This window comes from Quercus lobata, chromosome 5 (genome assembly GCF_001633185.2).
Source record: "Quercus lobata isolate SW786 chromosome 5, ValleyOak3.0 Primary Assembly, whole genome shotgun sequence".
Taxonomy (NCBI): Eukaryota; Viridiplantae; Streptophyta; class Magnoliopsida; order Fagales; family Fagaceae; genus Quercus; species Quercus lobata.
Genome location: NC_044908.1, coordinates 52,550,717 through 52,574,192, shown reverse-complemented (window position 1 = coordinate 52,574,192; position 23,476 = coordinate 52,550,717). Strand labels below are relative to the sequence as shown.

At 34.7% G+C, this 23,476-nt stretch overlaps 1 protein-coding gene and 2 long non-coding RNA genes across 5 annotated transcripts; 1 reads left to right on the top strand and 2 right to left on the bottom strand.

Annotated features, from left to right (window-relative positions):
- Nucleotides 1–1,518: 1,518 nt before the first annotated feature.
- LOC115991771 lies at nt 1,519–7,121 on the bottom strand. Of its 3 annotated transcripts, none has more exons than XR_004092310.1 (5): nt 7,010–7,121; nt 6,829–6,882; nt 6,447–6,739; nt 4,782–4,858; nt 1,527–1,585 (listed from the first exon to the last, which is right to left on the bottom strand). It is a non-coding gene; the product is annotated as an uncharacterized LOC115991771 (long non-coding RNA). The 3 variants fall into 3 exon arrangements; XR_004092309.1 differs by having other exon boundaries at nt 6,447–6,736; XR_004092311.1 differs by lacking the exon at nt 4,782–4,858 and having other exon boundaries at nt 1,519–1,585; nt 6,447–6,736.
- Nucleotides 7,122–10,057: 2,936 nt separating this feature from the next.
- LOC115991770 lies at nt 10,058–10,945 on the bottom strand. The gene is made up of 3 exons (XR_004092308.1): nt 10,448–10,945; nt 10,291–10,364; nt 10,058–10,139 (listed from the first exon to the last, which is right to left on the bottom strand). It is a non-coding gene; the product is annotated as an uncharacterized LOC115991770 (long non-coding RNA).
- A 2,601-nt stretch (nt 10,946–13,546) lies between these two features.
- Nucleotides 13,547–23,015, top strand: LOC115990668. Its single transcript, XM_031114477.1, has 5 exons — nt 13,547–13,616; nt 14,568–14,764; nt 14,832–15,055; nt 21,956–22,279; nt 22,374–23,015. Exons 1-5 carry the CDS (start codon nt 13,570–13,572, stop codon nt 23,013–23,015), a joined length of 1,434 nt encoding a protein of 477 aa, XP_030970337.1. The 5' UTR covers nt 13,547–13,569.
- The last annotated feature ends 461 nt before the right edge of the window (nt 23,016–23,476 follow it).

The following is a 23,476-nucleotide window of genomic DNA, read 5'->3' as shown; positions in this document are numbered from 1 at the left end:
AACATAGCTTCCGAGCTTAGATCAAGGGTTAGTAGATCAAATGTTTATCTATGTAATTTTCGATTTTTAGATTGTAACTAGGAAACAAAGTCATGTACTTTATCTTAAATTGTATCTAGGACCAAAACCATGTAATTTTTCTATGATCAATGTAAATTCAATTACAAATTAATAAAATGAGAAAATTTTCAATTTTTGGTTTTCTTATTTATTCCAATAATTAAATAAGTGGTGACTCCATTGTAAAACCCTTAATCTAAGGGAGAAAACATAATCAGTCAAATTTCCATTTTGAGAGGCAAAAACACGACTTCACCCATTCACGTGGGTTTGACCCAACATCCTATAAAAACGGGCGGGGGGCGCTGTCTCTCACAATAATGAAATGCAACTTGAAATATGATATAGCTACACGTCGAATTAGGCTTTGATGGACAAAGCTGAGGAAGAAAAAAGCATGCGAAGAAGCACGATCCATGATATAGCAAATGAGATAATTTCATGACCAGTTGGTGACTGTTGATTATATATTTATTTTGTAAAAGAGGGGCATATCTGTTTTTAACGTCACTACAAGAAAAACGGGCTATTGCGGCGGTCCAGAACCGCCGCTAAAGCCCAAAAAACCGCCGCTAAAGGTACAAGCGACCTATAGCGGCGGGTGCTATTGCGGCGGTCCGTCCCGTCGGCGCTGCAATGCCGCTATAGGTATTTTGCGGCGGTCGCTACAAGCGCCGCTATAGATTCACCTTTTAGCGGCGGGCAAAAAGCGCCGCTATAGACTATCATTCAAAACAGCAAATTCCACTTGTAGTGGCGGGCAAACAGCGCCGCTATAGGTATTTATTTAAAACGTAAAATGTGGCCCTTTAGCAGCGCTTTTTGACTGCCGCTATAGGGTTTTTTTTTTTTTTTTCCAGTGGGTTTTATAACTGCTGTTTGCTAGTAAATAAATAGTTCACAGACCTGTTACAAAAGACCTGTAATAGTTTTAGCTCTACTAACATCATTACTAGCAATATTCTTTAGGAATGGACATCTCTTTAAATATGCAATTCCATTTTAGCATTCCATATGTGTGAAAAAGATAGAGAGAAGCCCTTAAAATGAATTAATCAAATAAAAACAACTCAACAACAATCATCTTTACTCATTCACTTTTAGCTATGTTCCTAATCAAACAATGAATTTAAATGAATAGAGAAGTTATCAATACATTTGGTAAATATAACATCATTACTAGCAATATTCTTTAAGAATGGACATCTCTTTAAATATGCAATTCCATTTTAGCGTTCCATATGTGTGAAAAAGATAGAGAGAAGCGTTTAAAATGAATTAATCAAATAAAAACAACTCAACAACAATCATCCAATATTACACAAAACAGTCAACACTCCCAATATCAGCTAAAACCACCTTATTACTCCATGCAAGCCACCTGCTTGCCCCAATTCAACAACCCACCACAATACAGAGAGAGAGAGAGAGAGAGAGAGAGAGAGAGAGAGAGCAAACCTTAAGTCTTTCACCAACTTCACTTGCTTTGATCACACAAACTTATAGTGCCTCTTCTTTTTGCAATCTGCCAACAAGAAAAGAATACATATAAACCTAAGTTAATTTTCAAACAAGACTCACTTCAAAGCAATTTAGTTGAGAGTGAGTCACAAAGGAATCATATCTAGAAACAACACACAATTTTATGCTACCAAGAATGAATTATTCATATTGATAAGCTAAGGTATCTTGATTGGAAAAATGAAATGGTTATACATAAGCTGAGTTATTAAAATTAGATATTACTTTAAAAAACATGTTATAAGTGTTTGGACCCATTCCAATTAGAATAGTTTCAAACTTAATCCACCAAAACAAAGTTATTGAATGGTATGTTTCACAAGGTTTTCAGTTCAATCCAATTAGGATAGTTTCAAAACTAACCCATCAAAACAAAGCAAATGAATGGTATGGCTACAAATTTTTCAGAACTGCAATAATCATCCCTCTACTCTCTCGCAACTTTCCCTGCTCGTTGACTAAAGAGAATTGAAGAAATCTCACAGGTCGATGATAGAGAATAAATTAATGAATAAACTATATATACGATAATCATTCAACTTCCTAGGATTTTGTAGGTTTGATGTCTATGGAATCCACATCTTTCCCATTTTTTGAAAGTAACTTTAATGCAACCATCAATGACTATACATAATACAACAACAGTTGAAACAAATCACAAGGGAGAAATCATCTTTGTTTGGACTACACACAGCTAAAGCTAATAGATCCTCTAATTAAGAAAAGCCAAAGCATCCTTCTTAATAATTTGCAGTGGAAAAAGTCAAACTCTAGTCTAGGGTATTAATTTGTGTTGTTTGAAGGGTATCATGCCATGAATGGGATGTGATCCAACCACTTCAAAATTCTTCCCATTATTTGGGCTATTGAAAATATTACTACTAAAACAAAATTGTTATCGAAACAAATTTTTTGAAAAAAAGTAAATTGTTTTTTTTAATTATTATTATTAGTACTAATTTTAAATATTTTTTTCCAAATATAACAAAAGTAACTTATTCATAATAAACAATTTTTTTTAAAAAAATAATTAACCTATATGTATATTTTTTAACAAACAAGGTATTCAGTCTCTCCTTTCATGCACACTGAATTATTATGAAGAAAAATCTTTTAAAAGTTACCTCAAGATACTAGTAAGAAGTTCTGAACCCTATAAGTTAGCGGTATATGAATATTAATAAAATACACAATGATGATAAATAACGAATTAGACATAATTTCTTAAGAAAGATATGGTAGATTATTGTACTAATTTATAGTTTGGATTTAGGAATTTAGAAATTTTCCAAAAGACTTTTGCGGGGAAGAGTGTAGAGAAGGAGAGGTGGGACAGGGGGTGTGAAGAGGAGTGGTGGTTACAGTGTAGAGAAGTAGAAGAAGAACAAAGGGGCCAGCTTTGGGTTTGAAATATAAATAAATAAATATAAGAAACTTAAAAAAAAAAAAAAAAGAAGGGTTAAAATGTAAGACAAAATTGAAGTATAGAAGATGAGGGTAAAAACAGAAAACACACAAGAAGAGGGGCACGAGTGATGAGTCAGACTTGGATTGGAAGCAGCAAATAGAGTCAGAGACAGAGACTCATTTTATTTTATTACACAGTTATATTTTTGAAGCCCATTTCATTGACAAGATCTGGTAGAATTCTAAACCAAATACATAATTTCATTCACATTCTATGATTCTAACTTTCAAAGAAATATATAAATACCAAGAAATGAATTTTACATCAAATAATAGGAATGCATTCTTTGAATTTAAAGATAAGACAAATGAACAAATTGCAAGAGAGAGGAAGTTTTTTGATGATAGACAAAAATCATGTCAAGCATCTTAATTTCTTAATATGTATTTGAAATGGTCATGGTAGATTCTCCTGTTTATTAAGGAAAACACATCAATCTGCGAGCATGCCCTTTAGAAAGGAACATAAACCAAAAGGAAGTCAATCTTATTGGAAAAGGCAAGAATTTGTTTTCAATAAATTATTTGATTTCTAGTGAGCTAAACATGGGATCAATGATTCCCATTTTCCTGGCGGAAATTTCCATTGCATGAGACACCCAACTACCTCAATTCAAAGCATTTCCAGCAGTGATAAAAGTAAACTTGAATCGGTCAGAAACATAGGCCTATAAGGGGCAACACATCTCTAGAATGATCATGAGGTTATCGGCTTCTATTTTTCTTATTTAATCAAAGTTACCATTTCCACTGCTCTGTAAAGCATGATAAACCAAGTTGAAATGTCATGTACAACACAAAATTACAAAGGAATGATTCAATTTTCACAGAAAATTCAAACATAAGCTGAATGAATGACATAATGAGAATCACAAAACATAACTGAGCCCACACCCATAGCTTAAATGGGTGAACTGGTGTCCTTATATTTTATAATTATTTCATTGTATGATTTTTGATATGAATCTATACAAATATTCTTAATATCTCTTATTAATGATTGTTTTAAATAAATAAATATATATATATATATATATTTTTTTTTTCTATTGAGATTTTCATACTACCACAGAACTTTTTTTGAATAGGGAAATACTACCATAGAACTTTAAAGTGCAAGATACAAGCCTTTTTCTCATAATAACAGTTGATGTAAGACTGACTTAATGGTCTATTATTTTATTTATAAAAGAAAAAAGAAAAAAAAATGGGAAGAATTTTGATAATCTCTGCCTACACGTTGGCTTGTATGTATAGCATTTTTCTTTATACATGTACTTTCTTTTTAGTTTAATAAAGTTTCTGACCTGTTGTAAAAAAAAAAAAAAAAAAAAAAATTGGCATCCCCTTTATACACAGAGTTCCAATGTGCTTATCCTTATCTTACCCTAATTACCCTGCCAGGCATCATCTAGAATCACGTGTAAATTACCAAATAAATTTTAATGCGGAGTGTAACATATACTTGACAAATTTATTACATTCATCCCATCATCATTCAATATCTAACTGATCAGAGATATATTTCAGCAAAATGCTCTAATGTCTTCCAACAAAATCTGAATCGGAACAGATTTACCATCAGCCAAAGACCAAAAGACATCAAGGTCACCAAATCATCATGTCTAACCCACAAAATTCATTTCCATCTATGATCTAAGGCAGTATTACCATATTCAACCAATCTTTCTAGGAAAACAAAGAGAAATAACATTTGAAGAAACAAAACATACCAATAAGCGATGTTGGTTCAACCCACCATTTGATTCAATAATTAGGAAACCATTTGACTTTGGCAATTCTGAGAAACCTTAAAGCATAAAAGACAGCACTCAGCTACTCATAATTCCTTGACACACAAAATGTAATTCTAAATACAACAAAAATGAAATATTAGGAAACACAAATAGTAATATGATGAGGCATGTTATCCTCTGCTATTAGAATTTCCTATAAATATTTCACTCCTAAGTTAAGCATAGGGCCAATTAAATCAAACATAGCATTACACATTTTTAAAAAAAATGGTATATGCATTATGCAGCATACTTCCAGTCATTCAATCCTACACTGAAATGCAAAGCTATAGCTGAAGCAACACATTATTGGTCTCTCAAACAGGAAGAATCATTCTAAACCACTTGAGAGAATAACACGTTCAAGCCAGCAACATATAATTCCCCATCAACTATCAATATCATATGCAAGTTTTGACTAGGCTATTTGGGATGATGACTGTGGGAAAAGACACATGGTTAGTATTAATATCTTCAAATCACTATGAACACTATCATATCTCATGTTTTTATTGTGATTGACAGTTCTCTCTCTCTCTCTCCACAATGTGACAAAACTACTTCCGAAGCAATAGAAAACTATAACTGATTTAAAATAAGCCTAGCCTCTGCTACAATTGAAGAAGAAATTAATTTCCAATGACGCAACAAACAGATTACGTTCATTTAAACTTCAGAGAAACATAAGCGCAAATTCAGTTAAGGAAAATGAAAGCTACTTCTTAGCATTATATTCTGCACCTTAAATTTGAATATTCATAAACCAATCAAATTCAGACAAAAAAACCACCATGTTTCCATTGTTTGATTTCAGAAAATCAACAGAACAACATAAACAATAGTGTTTAATGCCCAAATATAAATAAATAACAACCAACCCAACACTATCATAAGACAATATACAATAGTAATTCAAAGTTGGTAAATCAACAACCATAACTCGACACAAATGTAGCCATGTGTGGTGGAGAAAGAAGGTAGGGGTTGTCTACATTTTCCATGCAATGCCAACAGACATTTCAATAAAAAAAGGTGTTGGTATGTAGTTAGAATGCAATCAATAGATAATGTGATCCTAAGACTCTAGCTAGCTCCATAACTATAAGTTTACCTAGTACATAATAGTGGATCCCTTAAATTTATTCCTGTAGTTTACAAAACCCGTGGTAAACTGGAGCTATAAAAAGGGTACAAATATTCTGCACAAATAATTTTTATACTAGTTCAATTTTTTTTTTTTTCCAATTTATGATGGTTCCAAGATATCATTCAGCAATGAAGATAAAATTAAACTCAATTTTCTATCTTTCTTCAAGTTAATTTTGCAATAAAACCAAAGCAATTAATATTGCTTTGACTGTACAGTTATCACTACAGACAAGAACAAACATTTTCACAAACACCTACCGTGCATAACTATAAACTATCACAGAAAGTACTAAATTTTTAGATAATTTACTGCCCATATAAACAAAAAACATCTTCCCAAATAATATGAATTCAATTTTAATAGCCAAGAAGAAAAACCCAAAAACCACAGCCCAAATGTCATTGAAAAAATCAACACAGATTACAGATATGATTATGAATATTTATACACACCTCTCTGGCAATGAAACCACGAAATGAGGCAAAGATTTTCCAATTTCGTTCCTTCAAATTCAACCGTGTTAATTTACTCTTGTGTTGGTGGGGGAAATGGGATGCCGCTATTCAAAAACCAAAACAAATCAAACCAAAATAATAATAATTACAGCAAAGAATCAGAGAGAAATAGAGAATCAGACCGAGTGAGAGATAGACAGAGCGAAGAATTTCTTAATAAGTGTCAATCGGTGCCAAGATGAACCTTGAGGACTTCCTCTTTTGCTCTTTTGACCAGTCTTTTGGTCCTGCTGTGTACCAAATAAGAAATTAGGGTTTCAAGAACAATAAACAGAAAAAAAGAAATAGGAATCGATGAATGCAAAAGAGTTGTGCGTACCTAGATTAGAGAGATCTCGGTAAGGGTTTTTGATGATGCAGTTTTTATTTGACACTGATTAGGCACGGGAAATTCTAGAAGATAATATGAAACAAAAGAAAGAAGATATTAAATTACACACCATCTCACATAACAATCATAACTGTCATATAAAATGAATTAGTGAAACATAATAATAAACCTGTCAGATTAGCAAGCCCTTCATCACCTATCCCACAGGAATCCAAGTTCAAACTATCCAAATTCGTTAAAGCTGCAAAGAAGCAATAACACACAAAAAGAACTAGCTTGAAGCCACTCCCTAAAAATCCAAGAAGAAATATCAAAGGCAGCATAAAAATAGGCCAGTCAGACGATAAAATTTATAGGGAAGAAATATCTAAAATGAAAAAATTGAATACTTGCAAATTAGAAAAATGAAGTAACAGTTATCTCATCATATGTGGTGTTTGACCAACAAAGCAGCTATTATTTTTTTATCCAAGCTTCGAACAATTCATTTCAAAACTGCCTTTATCATTTGGACGTCCCATTGTAAAAGATAATTAAACTATTAGAATTTTACAAAGGAAAAAACAGAAAATCCAACAAAACCCAGGCTAGTCCTTTACTCCAAAAAGGTTTAAGTATTTCTTTTTCAAACAACCATCACCAATAGATCAAGAGTTCTTCATCCACAATATTTCATTATAAATGAAAATGTAGTGTTCTAAGTCATTTTAGTCAAGGTTGCAAAGAGCTCCCATGTCCTTTCATTACTGAGTGAAGAAAAGAATGAAAAGGTCAAAACTAAGTAACAAGTTAACACAAAAACTTGCTCAGACTGAGCTCACCCTCACAAATATCACTTAAGGATCCCCCACCGCCAGGGAGCAAGGTTCTTAAATATAGTTCGTCGAGGTTCCCTCCAGAAAAGATGTTTATGCAAGGAAAAGAGCATTCTTCTCACATAAATGGTGGATGAACTTAATCTATGAAGCCTACTATAATGTGTGAGAAGTAACATTGCTAGTGAAATGTGGTTGAATTACTTGTCTATGCAATGTAGTAGCATGTAATCAGAACCATAATAAGGAATACTAGTTTATTGAAACCAGCAGCGAATCACTACAGTTTCTAGAGATTAAAAAGACCCAAGTTTAATTTAATTAGTAAAGTCCAATTCACAAAGAAATCATCTTCCTCTAAATGTTGAGGTAACAATCCATAAAGACATAAGTAAATAGATACTAGAATAAACCAAGCATATATAACTTAATAACTAGGCACATAAAAGGGGAACTCAAATCACAAAATCATATCTACTCGTCGTACTCCTGGTACTGCTTGAGAATCTGAGCACAGCCAGACAATGCCTTCTCCTTTATGAAGCCCATTGCATTAGCAAGACAATTTTTGTGTACAACATCACGTCACATGTCTCTATGGCATCCATTTTCCACCTCTATTTCATTATTTTATTCATTATGTTAATATTTAATCCAACAATTATAATATTCATTAGAACTTCCCAAAAACAAAACTTAGGCCAAGGGACCACAAACATACATGACCTACTACCACCAAAATTTATATACTGAGAGTCCCAACAAATTTGACTTATATATAATAATAATAATAAAATAAATAAATAAATAAATAAAAATAGAGTCCCAATGGATTTGTTTAAGCACATATATGTAAATAGAAGATCATGTGCATCAGTTAGCCACTTTAACACCCAAAGCAGCGAATTTGTAAGCACCCTAACTCTGGCAATAAAATTTTCACAGCATAAGTAAAAAAGTCTATAATACAATCCAATCATGTTAGCATTAATCATAGTAAGTTCTAGTTAGTGAGTATATGTAGGAAAAGAATAGAAATTAATATATTGAACCTAACGTTCTACATTTTCTTTTGGCATAAAAATGGGAACTCACCTTATCCAAACTTTTCTCAAAAAAAAATAAAAAATAAAAAAACCTTATCCAAGCTAAGTAATTGTATAAGGCTTGAGGTTCCTTGCTTTCTCAGGGCCTAAATAATTAAAATGTGATTTTCAATTCTTTTCCCATCCATTCTTTACATTAAAACAGTTGAAACTTCAAAAATATGATTTTCACTCCAAAATCCAAATTTTACTGGGGAAAATTATAATATAGAACTAAGTCAACTAAACTAGAATGCTCATAACTTAGACACGTTTAAAAAGAATTAGGAAAATGCTAAAGCTACTATACAAATTATCAGATCAACAACTTAATAACTTTCTTAATTTATTTGTTGTGTTCTGTTTAAAATACAACAACCCAGTTTGTAAGAACTATGTATTTTGTTTTGGGATCATGACAATCTAAATTTTACAAAGCAGAGGAGACAAAAACACACACACACACACACAAGTACAACAGCATTCCAGAGGCATTTAAGAACAACAACAGAGAAGCTGAATAGACCCAGTATTTGTGTAATTTGTAAACTCTAGCCTTTCCCCCACACTCCATATGAACTTTATATTTATAATGTGATTATCATACCCAAGATACACGGTAGTGAAAATCCAAATACAGTCAAACTTCTAAACATTCCTTCCTTAAAACTTAAAACTTAGAGAATTGAATGAATGTTATAAAAATAATATTTTATTTATTTATTTCCAATTAGATTCTTTATCTTCTTCCAAGCCGAATGTAAATTATTTTTACGATCATTGCTAAAGTTAAAACCATACACGATAAAAGAAGTTATTTTTTAATATTAAAAAAATTCCATTCAAAATACTATTGTATGGCAAACTATTTTAACAAATAGTCAAATAGAGGTAAAAATAATAATAATAAATAAATAAATAAAAGGGCCTTTTTCTTCCCTCTTGCACAACACAATTACAACAGCCAATTTTCCAAGCTCGGCATTCTCTCATGCCCCCTCACACCCACCTTCTCCAACAACGCCAACATGTTGCTCCGCAAATCTCAATCTCACTGTATCCCTCTCTAAGCTTTCTTCTCTTCACTCCCATCTCTCTCTCTCTTTCTCACCCTCTCAAATTCTCTATAAAACCCTACCCTTCCCATCTCAATTTTATCATTTAAACCCCCCCAAGAAAAATCACAGTCCTTAAACATAGTTCAGACATGTAGTTGATGGGTATTTTGAACAATTTTATACTTGTGTCACTCCATCATAGAACAATTTTTTCACACAAAAATAAATAAATAAATCACGAACACAGAGAGAGTTTTTCCTTTACCTTTTTAGCAGAGACACTAGAATCGTTGATGGGTATTTAGAACTTGCTGTTTGCAGAGACACTGGCTTTGCAATCTCTGAAATCGTCAACAAAAAAAAAATAATAAGCATACCTGAGAAAGCCCTTACCCACCCATTAATTAAAATTACTTAATTAACCACCCATTAATTAAAATTACTTAATTAACCAAAGAAAAAAAAAAAAAAAAAAAAAAAAAACATCGTTACCTGAGAAAGTGAAGGCTTTACAGTGCCATCGACCTCACTCAACAGCCCTTGAATTTCCTCTAAATCCCTAGCCGCTATTCAAAAACCAAACAAATAATCAAACCAAAATAATAATAATAATAACAGCAAAGAATCAGAGAGAAATAGAGAATCAGACCGAGTGAGAGATAGACAGAGCGATGAATGTCTCGCGAAGCGTCAATCGGTGCCTTCGGTCCTGCGGTGTACCAAACAAGAAATTAGGGTTTCGATAACAATAAACAGAAAAAAGAAATAGGAATCTCGATAAGGCTTTTTGCTGAGGAGCAAGCCGCCTCCTATGGTGGCAATGCCGGTTTGAGGTGATGAGATCAGGTCGCTCAAGCCATGGGTTTCTGTCAAGAGAGCTCGGATGAGATAGCAAAACGAGGGAAGGTTCTAGATTAGGGGCGTGAACCGTTAGGGTTAGAAACGATAAGACAAATGGGTCGGGCTAGACCTGACCCATTTGTTTTTGGACCTAACTAGGCTCGATTTTTGGGTGGTCGTGGTGGCTATGGTTGGGGCTTGGGAGGTGGTGGTGGTGGCGGCTATGGTTGTGGGTTTGTGGGTAGTGGTAGAGATGAGACAGTGAGGAGGTTTTCGGCGTCTGAGAGAGAGAGAGTGTGTGGGAGACTGAGAGAGAGTGTGTGGGAGACTTGCTAAAAACGAAACGGCGGTAAAAATGAATAGGGACAAAAAAACAGAGGGAAAATTTAGGTCTGGGTGGGGGAAAATGTAAGGCCTATTGCGGCGGGTCAATCACCCGCCGCTATATCTAGGTTTGGGGCCGCTGAAACAGATATATTACGGCGGGTCATTGGCTCGCCGCTGTAGCGCGCCGCAATAGCTATAACTATTGCGGCGGGCTATTGGCCCGCCGCAATAGATCTCCTCTACAACGGCTGGCCCAATTCGCGCCGCAATAAGGCCACCTATAGCGGCTGTTTTGCCACCCGCCGCAATAGGTCCGCCGCAACTGCCTGATTTTCTTGTAGTGCGTCTTTCCTGACATGCTTTTGATCATGACATTGATTATTGACTTGATATAGGAATTCAGGGAAAGTTTTTTTGGATATTGAAAGATATGCTAACACAAACTAGCACAATATTTAGACCCCCAACAAACAATTTTATGGCTTAACCACTTTTAAACCTACTTAACAAATGATGTCCAATGTAAGTGATTAACCAATTTCCATTGCAAACATATTTAAGTAATTAAAATTGAATGTAAAGCAATTTATAGTGAAGCCAAAAAAAAAAAAAAAAAAGGGTCAAACCACACAAAAACACTAAAGTGTGTTCTGGAAGAGAAAATTGGAGCCCCGATTAAAAAAAAAAAAAAAAAAATCCTCTTTGTCGACTTACACAATTTGAAATCCATTGTAGAATAGATGTAGTACAAAATTGAAGTATAGGCTCCAAGCCTACATCTCCCTAAGTACTTGAGCCTTTTGAGCACTTGCTAGCATCTAACTTCACTGAGTTATTTCTTCTATAGAACAATCTTAGTTGAGCAACCAACCGCTAGTCACTAAGTAAAACTTGGATTTTTGGCTTGAACTTCCAAAGATTCCTAGCAACCAATAACTAGAACACTCGTAGATGGTGAAAATAAATTGTTAAAAAAAAAAATCATTAACTATTTATGCTCAATAATTTGTTACAATTCACTCATATGGCTAAATTTTGCTACAAAAGTTTAAATTAATCAAAATACCAATATAAATTAAAGCAAATTATCAAAATAAATGTTATAAAATAAAGTCATATATATGTTTGATTTGGTTGGGTTAGATGTGTTGGAAAAGCTATTAACTCAAACCCGACCTAACTCAAGGCTAAAAAAAAGTTCCAAACAACCCATCAAGCCACGCAAAACCCAACTTCAAGCGTTGGGTTGGTTGACAAATTTGGTGCAAACTAGGCCCTATTTGCAAGCTCCTTCTTCACTTTTACTGTTTTACATACTTCAAACTCTCTATTTATTTTTCACTATTCCATTTAAATATTCTCTCTCTTTTTCACTATTCCATTTAAATACTCTCTCTCTCTCTCTCTCTCTCTCTCTCTCATGCACACAGATAGAGTTGCTGCCATGCCATTACCCAAAGCCATAACCAGCACAATCGACTACAACCACATACATTCATTACCAAGCATGGTGACCGTACACGCATATAGAATACCAAATAAACTTACGGAGCCACACTAGTTGCGCATAAAAAGCCCCAATTGGTTGGTGAGACTAGTAATAAAAATGTAGAAAATTAATGTTTCTCTTTTTTTGCTAAGATATAGTACTACCAAAATTACCTTGCTTCCTTGTTTGCATTTTTATCAGCATAGAGCTAGTCTCAATATGGGTAACAAATAAAGGGAAATTGCTAAAGACACAAATTGTTTTACACAAATAGCTAATACAATGGGAAATTATTGGAAAGTAAAATGTGATATTATTAGTGAGTTCAGATGAGAACCGTACATGTATCATTGACAAAAAAGAAAAAAAGAAAAAAAAAAGGGGGCTTTGGCTCAATTAAAGTTTAGTCAAAGTTAACGACAGTTTGCCTAGAACAAAATCTAGGCTGTCGCATGCTGTTTTGAATTAAACAAATTAAATTAGATTATCAGCCTAATATATGCCTTTCTAAATTTATCATTTTCTACAACGAAACTGTTGGCCTTAGATGCACTCTGGATTTGTCTATACATATATATTCAGCTCCCATTTTCTTTTTTGATTCTCAAAAAAAAAAAAAAAAAAAAAAAAAATCCCATTTTCTTTCACAATTGCGGGGCAAGATGAAAATGTGGGAACTGGTATTTGCTTCTCTTGTGGTGGTTTTAAACCTGCAACTTCACGTTCTTGCAGTGCCGTAAATACCTTGTTATTTCATTTTTGGAGACTCATTAGCGGATAATGGCAACAACAACTTGCTTCAAACAAAGGCTAAAGCAAACTATGGTATTGACTTCCCTAATTGCCCAACAGGAAGGTTTACCAACTGCCTAACCATGTTTGATATGATAGGTCTCTCTCTCTCTCTCTCTCTCTCTCTCTCTCTCTCTCTCTCTCTCTGTGAACATGGCTTCATGTTTAGTCTTTTTATTTTGTTTTGCTTTGTTTTATGTTAGAAATTTGTACATATATGCCAACTGCAAATTTTCTCTCTACAGCTCAACTTTTAGGGTTTGACAAGCTTATTCCACCCTTTGCAACTGCTAGTGACTCGGACATACTTCAAGGTGTGAATTATGCATCTGGTGCAGCAGGAATTTGCCAAGAAATTGGGAATCAGTTGGTAATTATTTGGTCAATTAACTTCTTGATCTTAAATTGGTATATAGATGCATACATTTGATAAGCATGGCTTAATACAAATCTTCTTTTTCATTTTTTGTTCCACTTTATATTTCACCAATCATAGCTTACTATGTATTCATTTGAATTTTTCTATGAAGTAACCCAAGGTTTTTTTTTTTTTTTTTGGAAAAAACAAATGACTTAACATGATTGGTGTAAAATAAAATAAAACACAAAAAGTGGAAATGAGAATTTGTTGTTCACGAGTTATTTAATAAACTAATTCTTTCTCTATATATAGTAAATATCATAACTAAATATTTTAATTTTTCACAAATCTATATCAATAATTGATAGCTAGATATAATCAAATTATATTATTCAAGATTTTTTTTTTGTTGAAGAATTTGAGAATGATTTTTGTTAATGAACATACAAAAATTAAGAATTCAATAATACTTTGTATGGTTATATATTCTGTGTACTTTTTATTATGAAATAGATTATTTAGATTATCAATAAATTAAAAATAATAAATTAATATCTCATAAAATTTTACAAACTTACACAATCTAATCGGGCTTTTGCAAATATATTTTAATACATATATAAATACAAACATGTACTAATATATATATATATATATATATATTCAAATCAAGCCTCAGATTTACAAGCTTGTTCACAAATAAATTATATATATATATATATATATATTCAAATCAAGCCTTAGATTTACAAGCTTGTTCACAAATAAATTATTATATTTAAATTTTATTTAATTGTTAAACTTGAACTTGGGCTTAGCTTTAATAGATAAACGAAAATAATAAACAAACACTTTCTCCAATCAAGTCCAAGTTATTCATAAATAACCATATGTCGTATCAGCTTTTGTATGAATACATCACAAGTGGTCATCAATACGTGACTAAACTTCTACATGCAGGGTGATTGCATCAGCTTTGGTGGGCTGTGGGCAGTTGAAGAATCACTGGGTTACAGTCTCACGCAATATTAAAAAACTAGGAAATAAGTACTCAGCCATCAAGTACCTAAACAAGTGCTTATATTCAGTTGGAATGGGGAATAATGATTACATTAACAACTACTTCATGCCTAAGAATTACAACACAAGCCACCAGTAGAGGTCAGTTAGTGGTTTAGGTGCAATATATTCTTTCATTCTTTTCACCTTAATTGTAATATTTTGACAATCCCCGATCAATTTCCCACCTTCCCCTCTTTTTGTTTCAGACTTTGCACCATAATGGAGCAAGGAAGTTTGCACTATTTGGAGCGGTAGTAGTAGGCTGCACTCCAAATTCAATTTCTTTATATGGCACAAAGGGCAAAGCGTGTAGTGTAGAAGAAATCAACACTGCGGTCACTTTATTTAACCAGCAGCTTATATCACTAGTTGATAATTTGACATATGTTAGATTGTTAGAGACATATGTTATGTATATTGGTTAATCCTTTGACAAAATGCACTTTACTTGTAATTGGGTAGATCTAGGATGTGTTTAGCTTCAAGAAATAAGTGTTTAAGTTCAGTATTAAAGTCATGCAAGTCTGACTAAGAAATAAGTAAAGAAGTACTGTTCATTAAAACTTGACAGATATCTCAACAGAATCATATCTATTGAGGTTTAATGTTGAAGCTCGACAGCAGTTGTATCTGTTGAGAATTACGAAATTAGATTTTCCAGATCTGATTTCACGCATATCCATGTGTATTTGTGTAAGGTTTCTTTTCTCACAACTCTAGACATATATAGGGATTATTTTAAGGGCCATTACAGGTGATGTAACTTGATGCAAAGTGATAATATATGCATATTGTGACTGGAGACAATTTGCCCTAATTCATCATATTCTTTCTAGAAGCTACTGCGTCTTTATGCTAAGGGTTTTGTAACCAAGGAGTTTCTTGATCTTCATTATTGGATGATCAGAAAAACTTTGCTGCCAATATCTTCCTCAGGTTGGTGTGTTAGTCACGTACTAGGATCCATGTATCATTGGTTAGTCACGTATTGGGAGCCGTGCATTGAAAGGAGGGATTGCTGCTACATTACAAGTCCAATTGGGTATTGGGGTAATTGTTCAATTGTAGGTTGGTATTAGGTACTGAGATTCCTTTTACTTGTAATCGCTTTTTTTGGTAATAGTGGATTCTTAAGAGTGGTGACCTTAAATTCACCCGGTGGGGTTTTGCCTCGGTGGTTTTCCCCATTCGTAAACAAATCATCTTTGTCAAATTTATTTTCCGCTACATTTAACTTAGTTGGTGATTTATTTGTGCTACCACGCTTATTGCATGAAATTGAATCTAATTAATTTCACTTGGCTAATTAATTGATTAATTTACCAAAAGGATCATTACAATTTTGGCTAATCAAAAATAACCTCAAGCAAAAGTGTAAAACCCACAAAAAAAGATTAGAAATTTTTACCCCAAAAAAGGATGTGAAGGTGCTTATAAGTTCTTAAAAATTTTCCGGTGATCTTGCCGAAAAAATGATGGTGGAAGTGGTGTTGTGGAGTATGTACCATAGGAGAGTGTAAGGGAGTGAAGAGAGGAGAGTTTGTGTTGTGTTGAGAGAGAGAGAGAGAGAGAGAGAGAGAGAAAAAACCCTTAGTTGACTGGCCAAAGAGGGAGAGATATGAGTGATATTTGTGTGGTGGGGAAGTGAGTGGGGTAGGTGGGCACGTGTGAATGCAAATAAAAATTTGACCATCACTTTTTTTTTTTTTTTTAACTGGGACGTTACAGTCACCCACAAAATTAACCTCCGCAACACTAGCTACATTACTAGTATTTGAAGTACCATTGTTCTCATTTTTCTCTTTGAGTAGCGTGCATTCATTTTTCTAGTGTCCTTCCTTTTTACAATAGTGACACTTACTAGATCTAGATTTTTCTCTATTACTACTAGACCCATTTTTATTGGATCTACTCCTAGCAACAAGATCATCAGCATAATTATTGCCCCAATTTTCAGAAACCTTCTTCTTCAATTCCTTAGAATTCAATGCATCTTTAACATCATCAATCAAGATAGAATCTCTTCTAGAACCATACAACATGGTGTCAACAAAGTGCTCAAAAGAAGGAGGCAATGAACATAACAAAATTAGAGCCTAATCCTCATCTTCTACTTTGCATTCAATATTTTTCAAATCAAGAACAATTCTATTAAATTCATCAAGATGGTTAGAAACAGGTGTACCTTCTTTCATCCGAATGGTGTATAGTCACTGCTTCATGTACAAGTAATTTGTAAGAGACTTAGTCATGTACCGACTCTCCAACTTAAGCCACAATCCTATAGCTGTTTCTTTGTCTACAATCTCTCTCAGGGGTGAGGTTTGGGTCCAGTGTCAAGTTGCATAGGACTCGTTGAAATTGTAATACATGGCCACTTTTGAACATATATCACCATCTTAACAAGTCTAGTGCACTACATGCACTGGACCTAAACCTTAACCCTCTCTCGAAACCTCATCTCTAAGAGATAACAAAATTGCACTATGTGCCTGTTCCAAGAGATCTTCTTTTTCCTCATCTAATAGCATCGTTGGCAAAGCATTCTTACCCTTTAGTGCTTTCCATAATCCTTGCTGCACTAACAAAGCACGCATCTTGACATGCCATAAACTGAAATCATTCTTCCCGTTAAATTTTTCGATCTCAAATCTTGCTATCGACAAAGCCTTTGTCACCATACCAAAAACCCAGTGAACCAATAACAACACAACCAAATAGATCTAGTGAACGATCTCAACCCAAAACAAAGAACCCAAGGCTCTGATACCAATTTGTTGTAAAAGCGGAAGCTTTAATACCAATTTGTTGAGAACAGCGGATGCGTAAATATCTATTTGTTGTGTATGTATTCAAATAATAGTGAGTTTATGCAAAATAGAAATAGAAAGACAAAAGAAACAATCACATGGGAACACAAAGATTTAAGTGGTTCGGCTTTTGGCCTATTTCTATGGGCGGCGTCGAAGAGAAAGTTTCACTAACAAAAAAAAGGAGATTACAAAGGTGGTATCAAAACACACTCACAAAACCCAAACCTCAAATACACCCAAAAGAGCTCTCAATCACCTGTAGCATGTGACTAGAAAAACCTAAAAATCTCTAGAACAAAGTCACGCCTTAGAACTCTATACAATTACAGAGAATAGAGAATCCTATTCTAATATTGCGGCACTGATACACACAATTGCCGTATAACATATATGTTTATATTGGGCAAAGTCGGCTAGGATACTAGATAGAGATCAATACCAAAGTTGCTTGGGTTTGTACGTAGATAATATTACGCAGTCCTAGTAGGACTTGTAATCTCAAGTAAGCTTCCAAAAGTGTGTCCAACACTAATGCGAGATAATCCCATGTGGTGTGCTTACATGCTCCATAATTCAAGCCATCAATCATAACACTTCATCTGTTCATGTTTCGGCAATGAACACAATAGAGAGATATTTTGTCCGCACTAATTCTGCAAACTTGTTTTCCCAAGCTCACGATAGTTTCAGACAAATAGTTTGCTAAATGGTTTAATTCTTGTGATTTTTGCTAGGTGGAGATGGAGTTTAAATTTGGGATATCAATTTTTACAAAATTCTAACTTTTAAATCTTTTTTTTTTTTTTTAAACGGTGAAAGTGATGAGATAGGTAACTATTATATAATACTAGAGCAAAGGTTTAGGAATGGCAACGAGTCGGGTTCGGGCCGGGTTTTTCTATACCCAGATCCGACCCGTGGGCCAAGACCCATGGCCCGGACCCGGCCCGTTAACTAAGCGGGTTTTTTTCCCGGGCCCCGAACTCGCCTCAGCCGGGCCCCGTTAAAGGATTGGGCCCAATTCATTATTCGTGGCCCAACCAAAAAAAAAATTTCAGATCCAAACACAAACACAAATCTAAACACAATCACAATCACAATCACAAACACAAACAAAGAAATCACAAACACAAATTTCAGATCTACATTTTCCCTTTCAAAATCACAATCTAAACACAAATTTCAGATCTATGATTTTCATTTTTCCCTTTCAGAAATCATAAACACAAACACAAATTCACATGAGTGAGGCGAACTGAACCTAGAAAAAAAAAATAGAAAAAAGAAAAAAAAATGGAGACAGTGCGAGATCGGTGATGGCGAGGACGAAACAGAGTTGAGACTTGAGAGAAACGGGAACGGCGAGGACAAAATTGCCTCCTTCCTTTCTTAAATCTGTCGGAACGGCAAGGATCTTTAGCTCTTCTGGTATCGGTACTTCCATCTGTCAGAAACGGGATTCCTGCTAGCTCTTTTCTGATGAGTTCATGATGTTCATCACGCTATACATACGGCTTGTGGCTGTGCATGTGAGATCACTGAGAGATGAAGCGATGAGAGGCAGTGATTGAGAGAGCTGAGGAGATGAGAGGCGTGAGAGACTGAAATGAGGAGAGGAAATGAAAATTTAGGGTTTAACTCTCTCTCTATATATATATATATATATAGGAGGGTAATTTAGTAATTTTATATATAATATAACCGGGTCTTAACCGGGTCGGGTTTCGGGTTTTTTTATAAAACCCGGACCCGACCTGGACCCGCTTCGGGTTTTTTTTAAAAAACCCATACCTGACCCTATTTTTTATCGGACCGGGTAAAATTCGGCCCATTAGGGTCGGACCGGGCCGGGTATCCATGGGTCGGATCTAAATTGCCATCCCTACAAAGGTTGGGTGAGTAAAATAACACTTTCTAACCGTGAGTAGGTAAAATGAAATTTGGGCCTAATTTCAGGTGGGTTAATTTATAATTATCCCCTTTTATTATTTAAATTTTATAAATTGATGTGTCAATTTTTAAACACACAAAAAAAAAATAATTTAAAAATTTATTTACATTGTTAATATAACATCAATCACCTTTGTTACTCACCCTATTTTTTATCGGACCGGGTAAAATCCGGCCCATTAGGGTCGGACCGGGCCAGGTATCCACGGGTCGGATCTAAATTGCCATCCCTACAAAGGTTGGGTGAGTAAAATAACACTTTCTAACCGTGAGTAGGTAAAATGAAATTTGGGCCTAATTTCAGGTGGGTTAATTTATAATTATCCCCTTTTATTATTTAAATTTTATAAATTGATGTGTCTATTTTTAAACACACAACAAAAAAATAATTTAAAAATTTATTTACATTGTTAATATAACATCAATCACATTTGTTATCACATTAGTTTATAAACAATTTATTGTAAAATTGCTAGTAATTTTAGCATTCTCTTTCAAATTTTTTTTTTTAGTTGGAAGCCATGACCTGTCTCATTCTCATGAAGAGGCAAAGGGTGGATGACCCATTTTACCTTCTTCCTAGCAATAATCACTATTGTTGACCAGACTCTATAATGCACATAAGATGTTAAGAACTTCCTTGATAAGTAGATGGAAACAAGATATAGCTGAAAAAAGAACATAAGGGAAAGAGGGAGAGGTAAATTAAGCATGGTCAGCATGACTCAGACTCTCGGAGCTTAGCGCTATTTGGGCCCAGCTGTCCAAAATGCAGCCTTGTTAGAGTTTCTGATGAGATACTGAAAAGGACATGGCGAGGCACATAGAAATCATAGATGACATCATTAATAGCTCATGTGGTGGCTGTGGCTTAAGTGTTACTACTAACTGAGTTCAAATCTCCTGCCCCGACTTATATGCTCTCTTTTATACACCACCAAACATATAAGGGGTTGTTTGGATTAGAGAGTTTTGAGTGATATGATTGTGTTTTCATCACTCATCATCCAAAATTTGTGGGACCCACAGAAAAATTTTTGTTTGGATACCATCATCCATATCTGGTCACCCGGTTTTGGTCATCCAATCACTCAAAAAACTGAGTGATGAAGACCAAAAATGAAAACACAAAATCCTTGTTTTCAAGACTCATCACCCATGACTCAGTGGCACTTTTGTAATAAGCTGTTCCAGTGGGGCCCATTCAACCAGTGACTTGTCCCATCTATCTGACCGTTGGAGCTTCTTCCTGTTACTCTGCATTTGTCCGAAAATTTTTCCCTAAAAAATTTCCCTCTTCTCACTTCCCTCTTCTCACTTCCCTCTCATTTTCACTTCCATCCTCACATCCCAGCGAGGTAGCTCCATGGCACCACAGTCCGTGTTCGAAGACTGAACGCAGCCTGAGAAGATCGTCCGTGTTTGAAGAACAACGCCTCATCGAAGCACTGAACCAGGCCGGAATCTTCACCGGCGAGTTTAGCTCTCTGTCACCGTGTCCATACTTCTCTCTCCCCTTCCCAGGTGCGACATTATCTCCCAGGTGTAGTAAATCTGTCTCTCTCCCTCTCCATTTTCCATGTCCCTGGTCTGGTTTTGGTTTGGGTTTTTCGTTGGATGTGAAAGGGGTTTTTGATTTATTCTACTGATGTTGGTTGTGGCTTGTGAGACATGTTGATTGAATTCTTCCCATATGGATTTTTAGGGAAAATTTGTATTATCTTACTCTAATACCATAGGTCCAAAACAGAGCATGTAAGTGAAAAAAAAGAAAAAGAAAAGGGAAATAATCAGGAGTATTATAGAATGAGCCGTTATTTAGATTAAATGCCACAGCTTGTTTTTTTCAAACTATATTTAGTGTTAAGTGAAATTTTTCTTGAAGATTTTGTGATTGGAAGCCTAGAATGCTATATACATTGTTATTTTTATTAGATGCATTTTATCCAAAAAAAAACCAACGTATGACCATAGCAGACTAGTTTGTACTGATTTAAAGGGCCGGGTAATAAGATAATCAATGTTGCTGCTTACAAGAATTTTATATAGCCTTATGTTGTGTTAATGCTGCCAGATTCAGATAGGGGTGAAAACTAGCCCAAGATTGCTCAGGTGCTTGTTCCATGAAAACACAACCTAACTTAAATTCTAGGATTTAAATAATATGTTACTCAGCTCCACAATTATATAATTCAGTCTCAAAATTTTATAAATCATATTTTTTGTCATTTTTTATTTTTCTTGCTGGTTACTTAGTACACTGCCTGTGTGCTTTGGTTCCTTATATAATTTCAAATTTTCCTACATGAAGCATTATTTAATTATTAAAGAAGGAAAAAAATCCCAACCCTGAACCTGCCTCATGAATCCCCTCCATATAATCACATGCTATTGTAGTTTTTTTTTTTTTTTTTAATGGTAATCCCAAACAACTCTATAAATGAATCAATTTAGTGGCCAATTCATAGAACTATGAATATACAAATATTAACATATGCAATTGTGTTGGGAAACTTGTATTAGATGGCACAAGAAACACAGGATGTTGAGGAGAAAAAGTGGCCTCCCCACATTGAACATCTTTTCATTGACCTCATGGTCGATGAACAACAAAAGGGGAACATGGAACATGGTGTCTTTAAGGCCAAAGTTTGGTTATCAATTACGAAAATCCTAAATGAGCATACTGGGAAGGATTTCACCCCTAAGCAAGTGAAAGACAAGCATAATAGGCTTAGGCAAAAACAAAGAAAGTGGGGCCAGCTTTTGAGGCATACCGGGTTGGGGTGGGATGAGACAACCCAAACGGTGACGGCTTCTGATGAGGTGTGGGCTAACGTGATTGCGGTATGTTATATTTACTATCCTAATTCTTTGTATATTTATTTGTAATTTTCTATTTCATATTACCATGATTTTGATGTATATATTGTCATTTCAGGGGGATAATAAGGCAGCTGCATTACGGAAGAAAGGGTGTCCTGATTATGAGAAGCTGAAGCAACTTTTTGCCCCTAATACTGCAACTGGTTCCCTTCAAATTTCCTCAAACACGCCAGCCCCAGATAGTGATGAAGAGCGTGTCTTGGAAGAGGAACTTGCCAATGAGGAACGTGAGGCACATCGTACCCAGTTGGATAATGATGATTGCTACAATCCCAACATGGAGGGCGTAACCCAAGACGATCCCACTGTTGATGAGCAAACCCAACGCGCGGACAAACGTCCCATGCAAGAGCCTAGTACCAAGGGGAAAAAGGTTGCTAAGAAGAATGATAGGGCTAGTGAGATGACCATGGCTCTACAAGAGTACACTGCCTTAGCAAGGGAAAGGTTTTCCAAGAAAAAGGGAAAGTCGTTTGGTAGCTCTGATCATGTTGCACAATCCGCCAGTGGTGGCGATCCTTGCTCACTTGGGAGGGCTTTAGAAGTGCTGAATCAGTATACTGATCTTGATGATGACACCTACCTTAATGTCGCCGAGGCTCTCCAAAAGAAGGAGAAAAGAGTGTTGTTCATGGGCATGCCCGAGCAAAGGAGGAAGAGGTTTATGGAGCGCTACGCTCAGCCGCCGGATAACTAATGGGGATTGCTTTTGAAGCAACTTTTGTTATGTGACACTCTATGTGAATCACTTGGTTTAGTTTTTTTCTTTTTGAGAAAACACTTGGTTTAGTTGTTAAGTATCATTTAAGGACTTTATGTGTGTGTGCTTGGACAATATTCGACGTTTGGTTTTATTTATCTTTCCTATCAGTTGAACACTTTTATTTAATGTAGTTTTATTGTAATGTTAAAGTGTAGTGAACTATGCTTGTGATTATGGTGTTACTTAAATTAGTGTGTGGGCTTTGTTATGTACTTGGTGTTTTTTTATTGTATTATATATATATTTTTTAATATTTCTTATCTAGTTCATGTTACTTACATTGTAAGGTGAGTTCAGCTAACATTATTGCAATTGTCTTGGTACTTTATATTAATTTGTCCGTTTATATATTTCAATATCTTTGGTTCTAATGCTTTGGTTTTTTCAGGGTATAG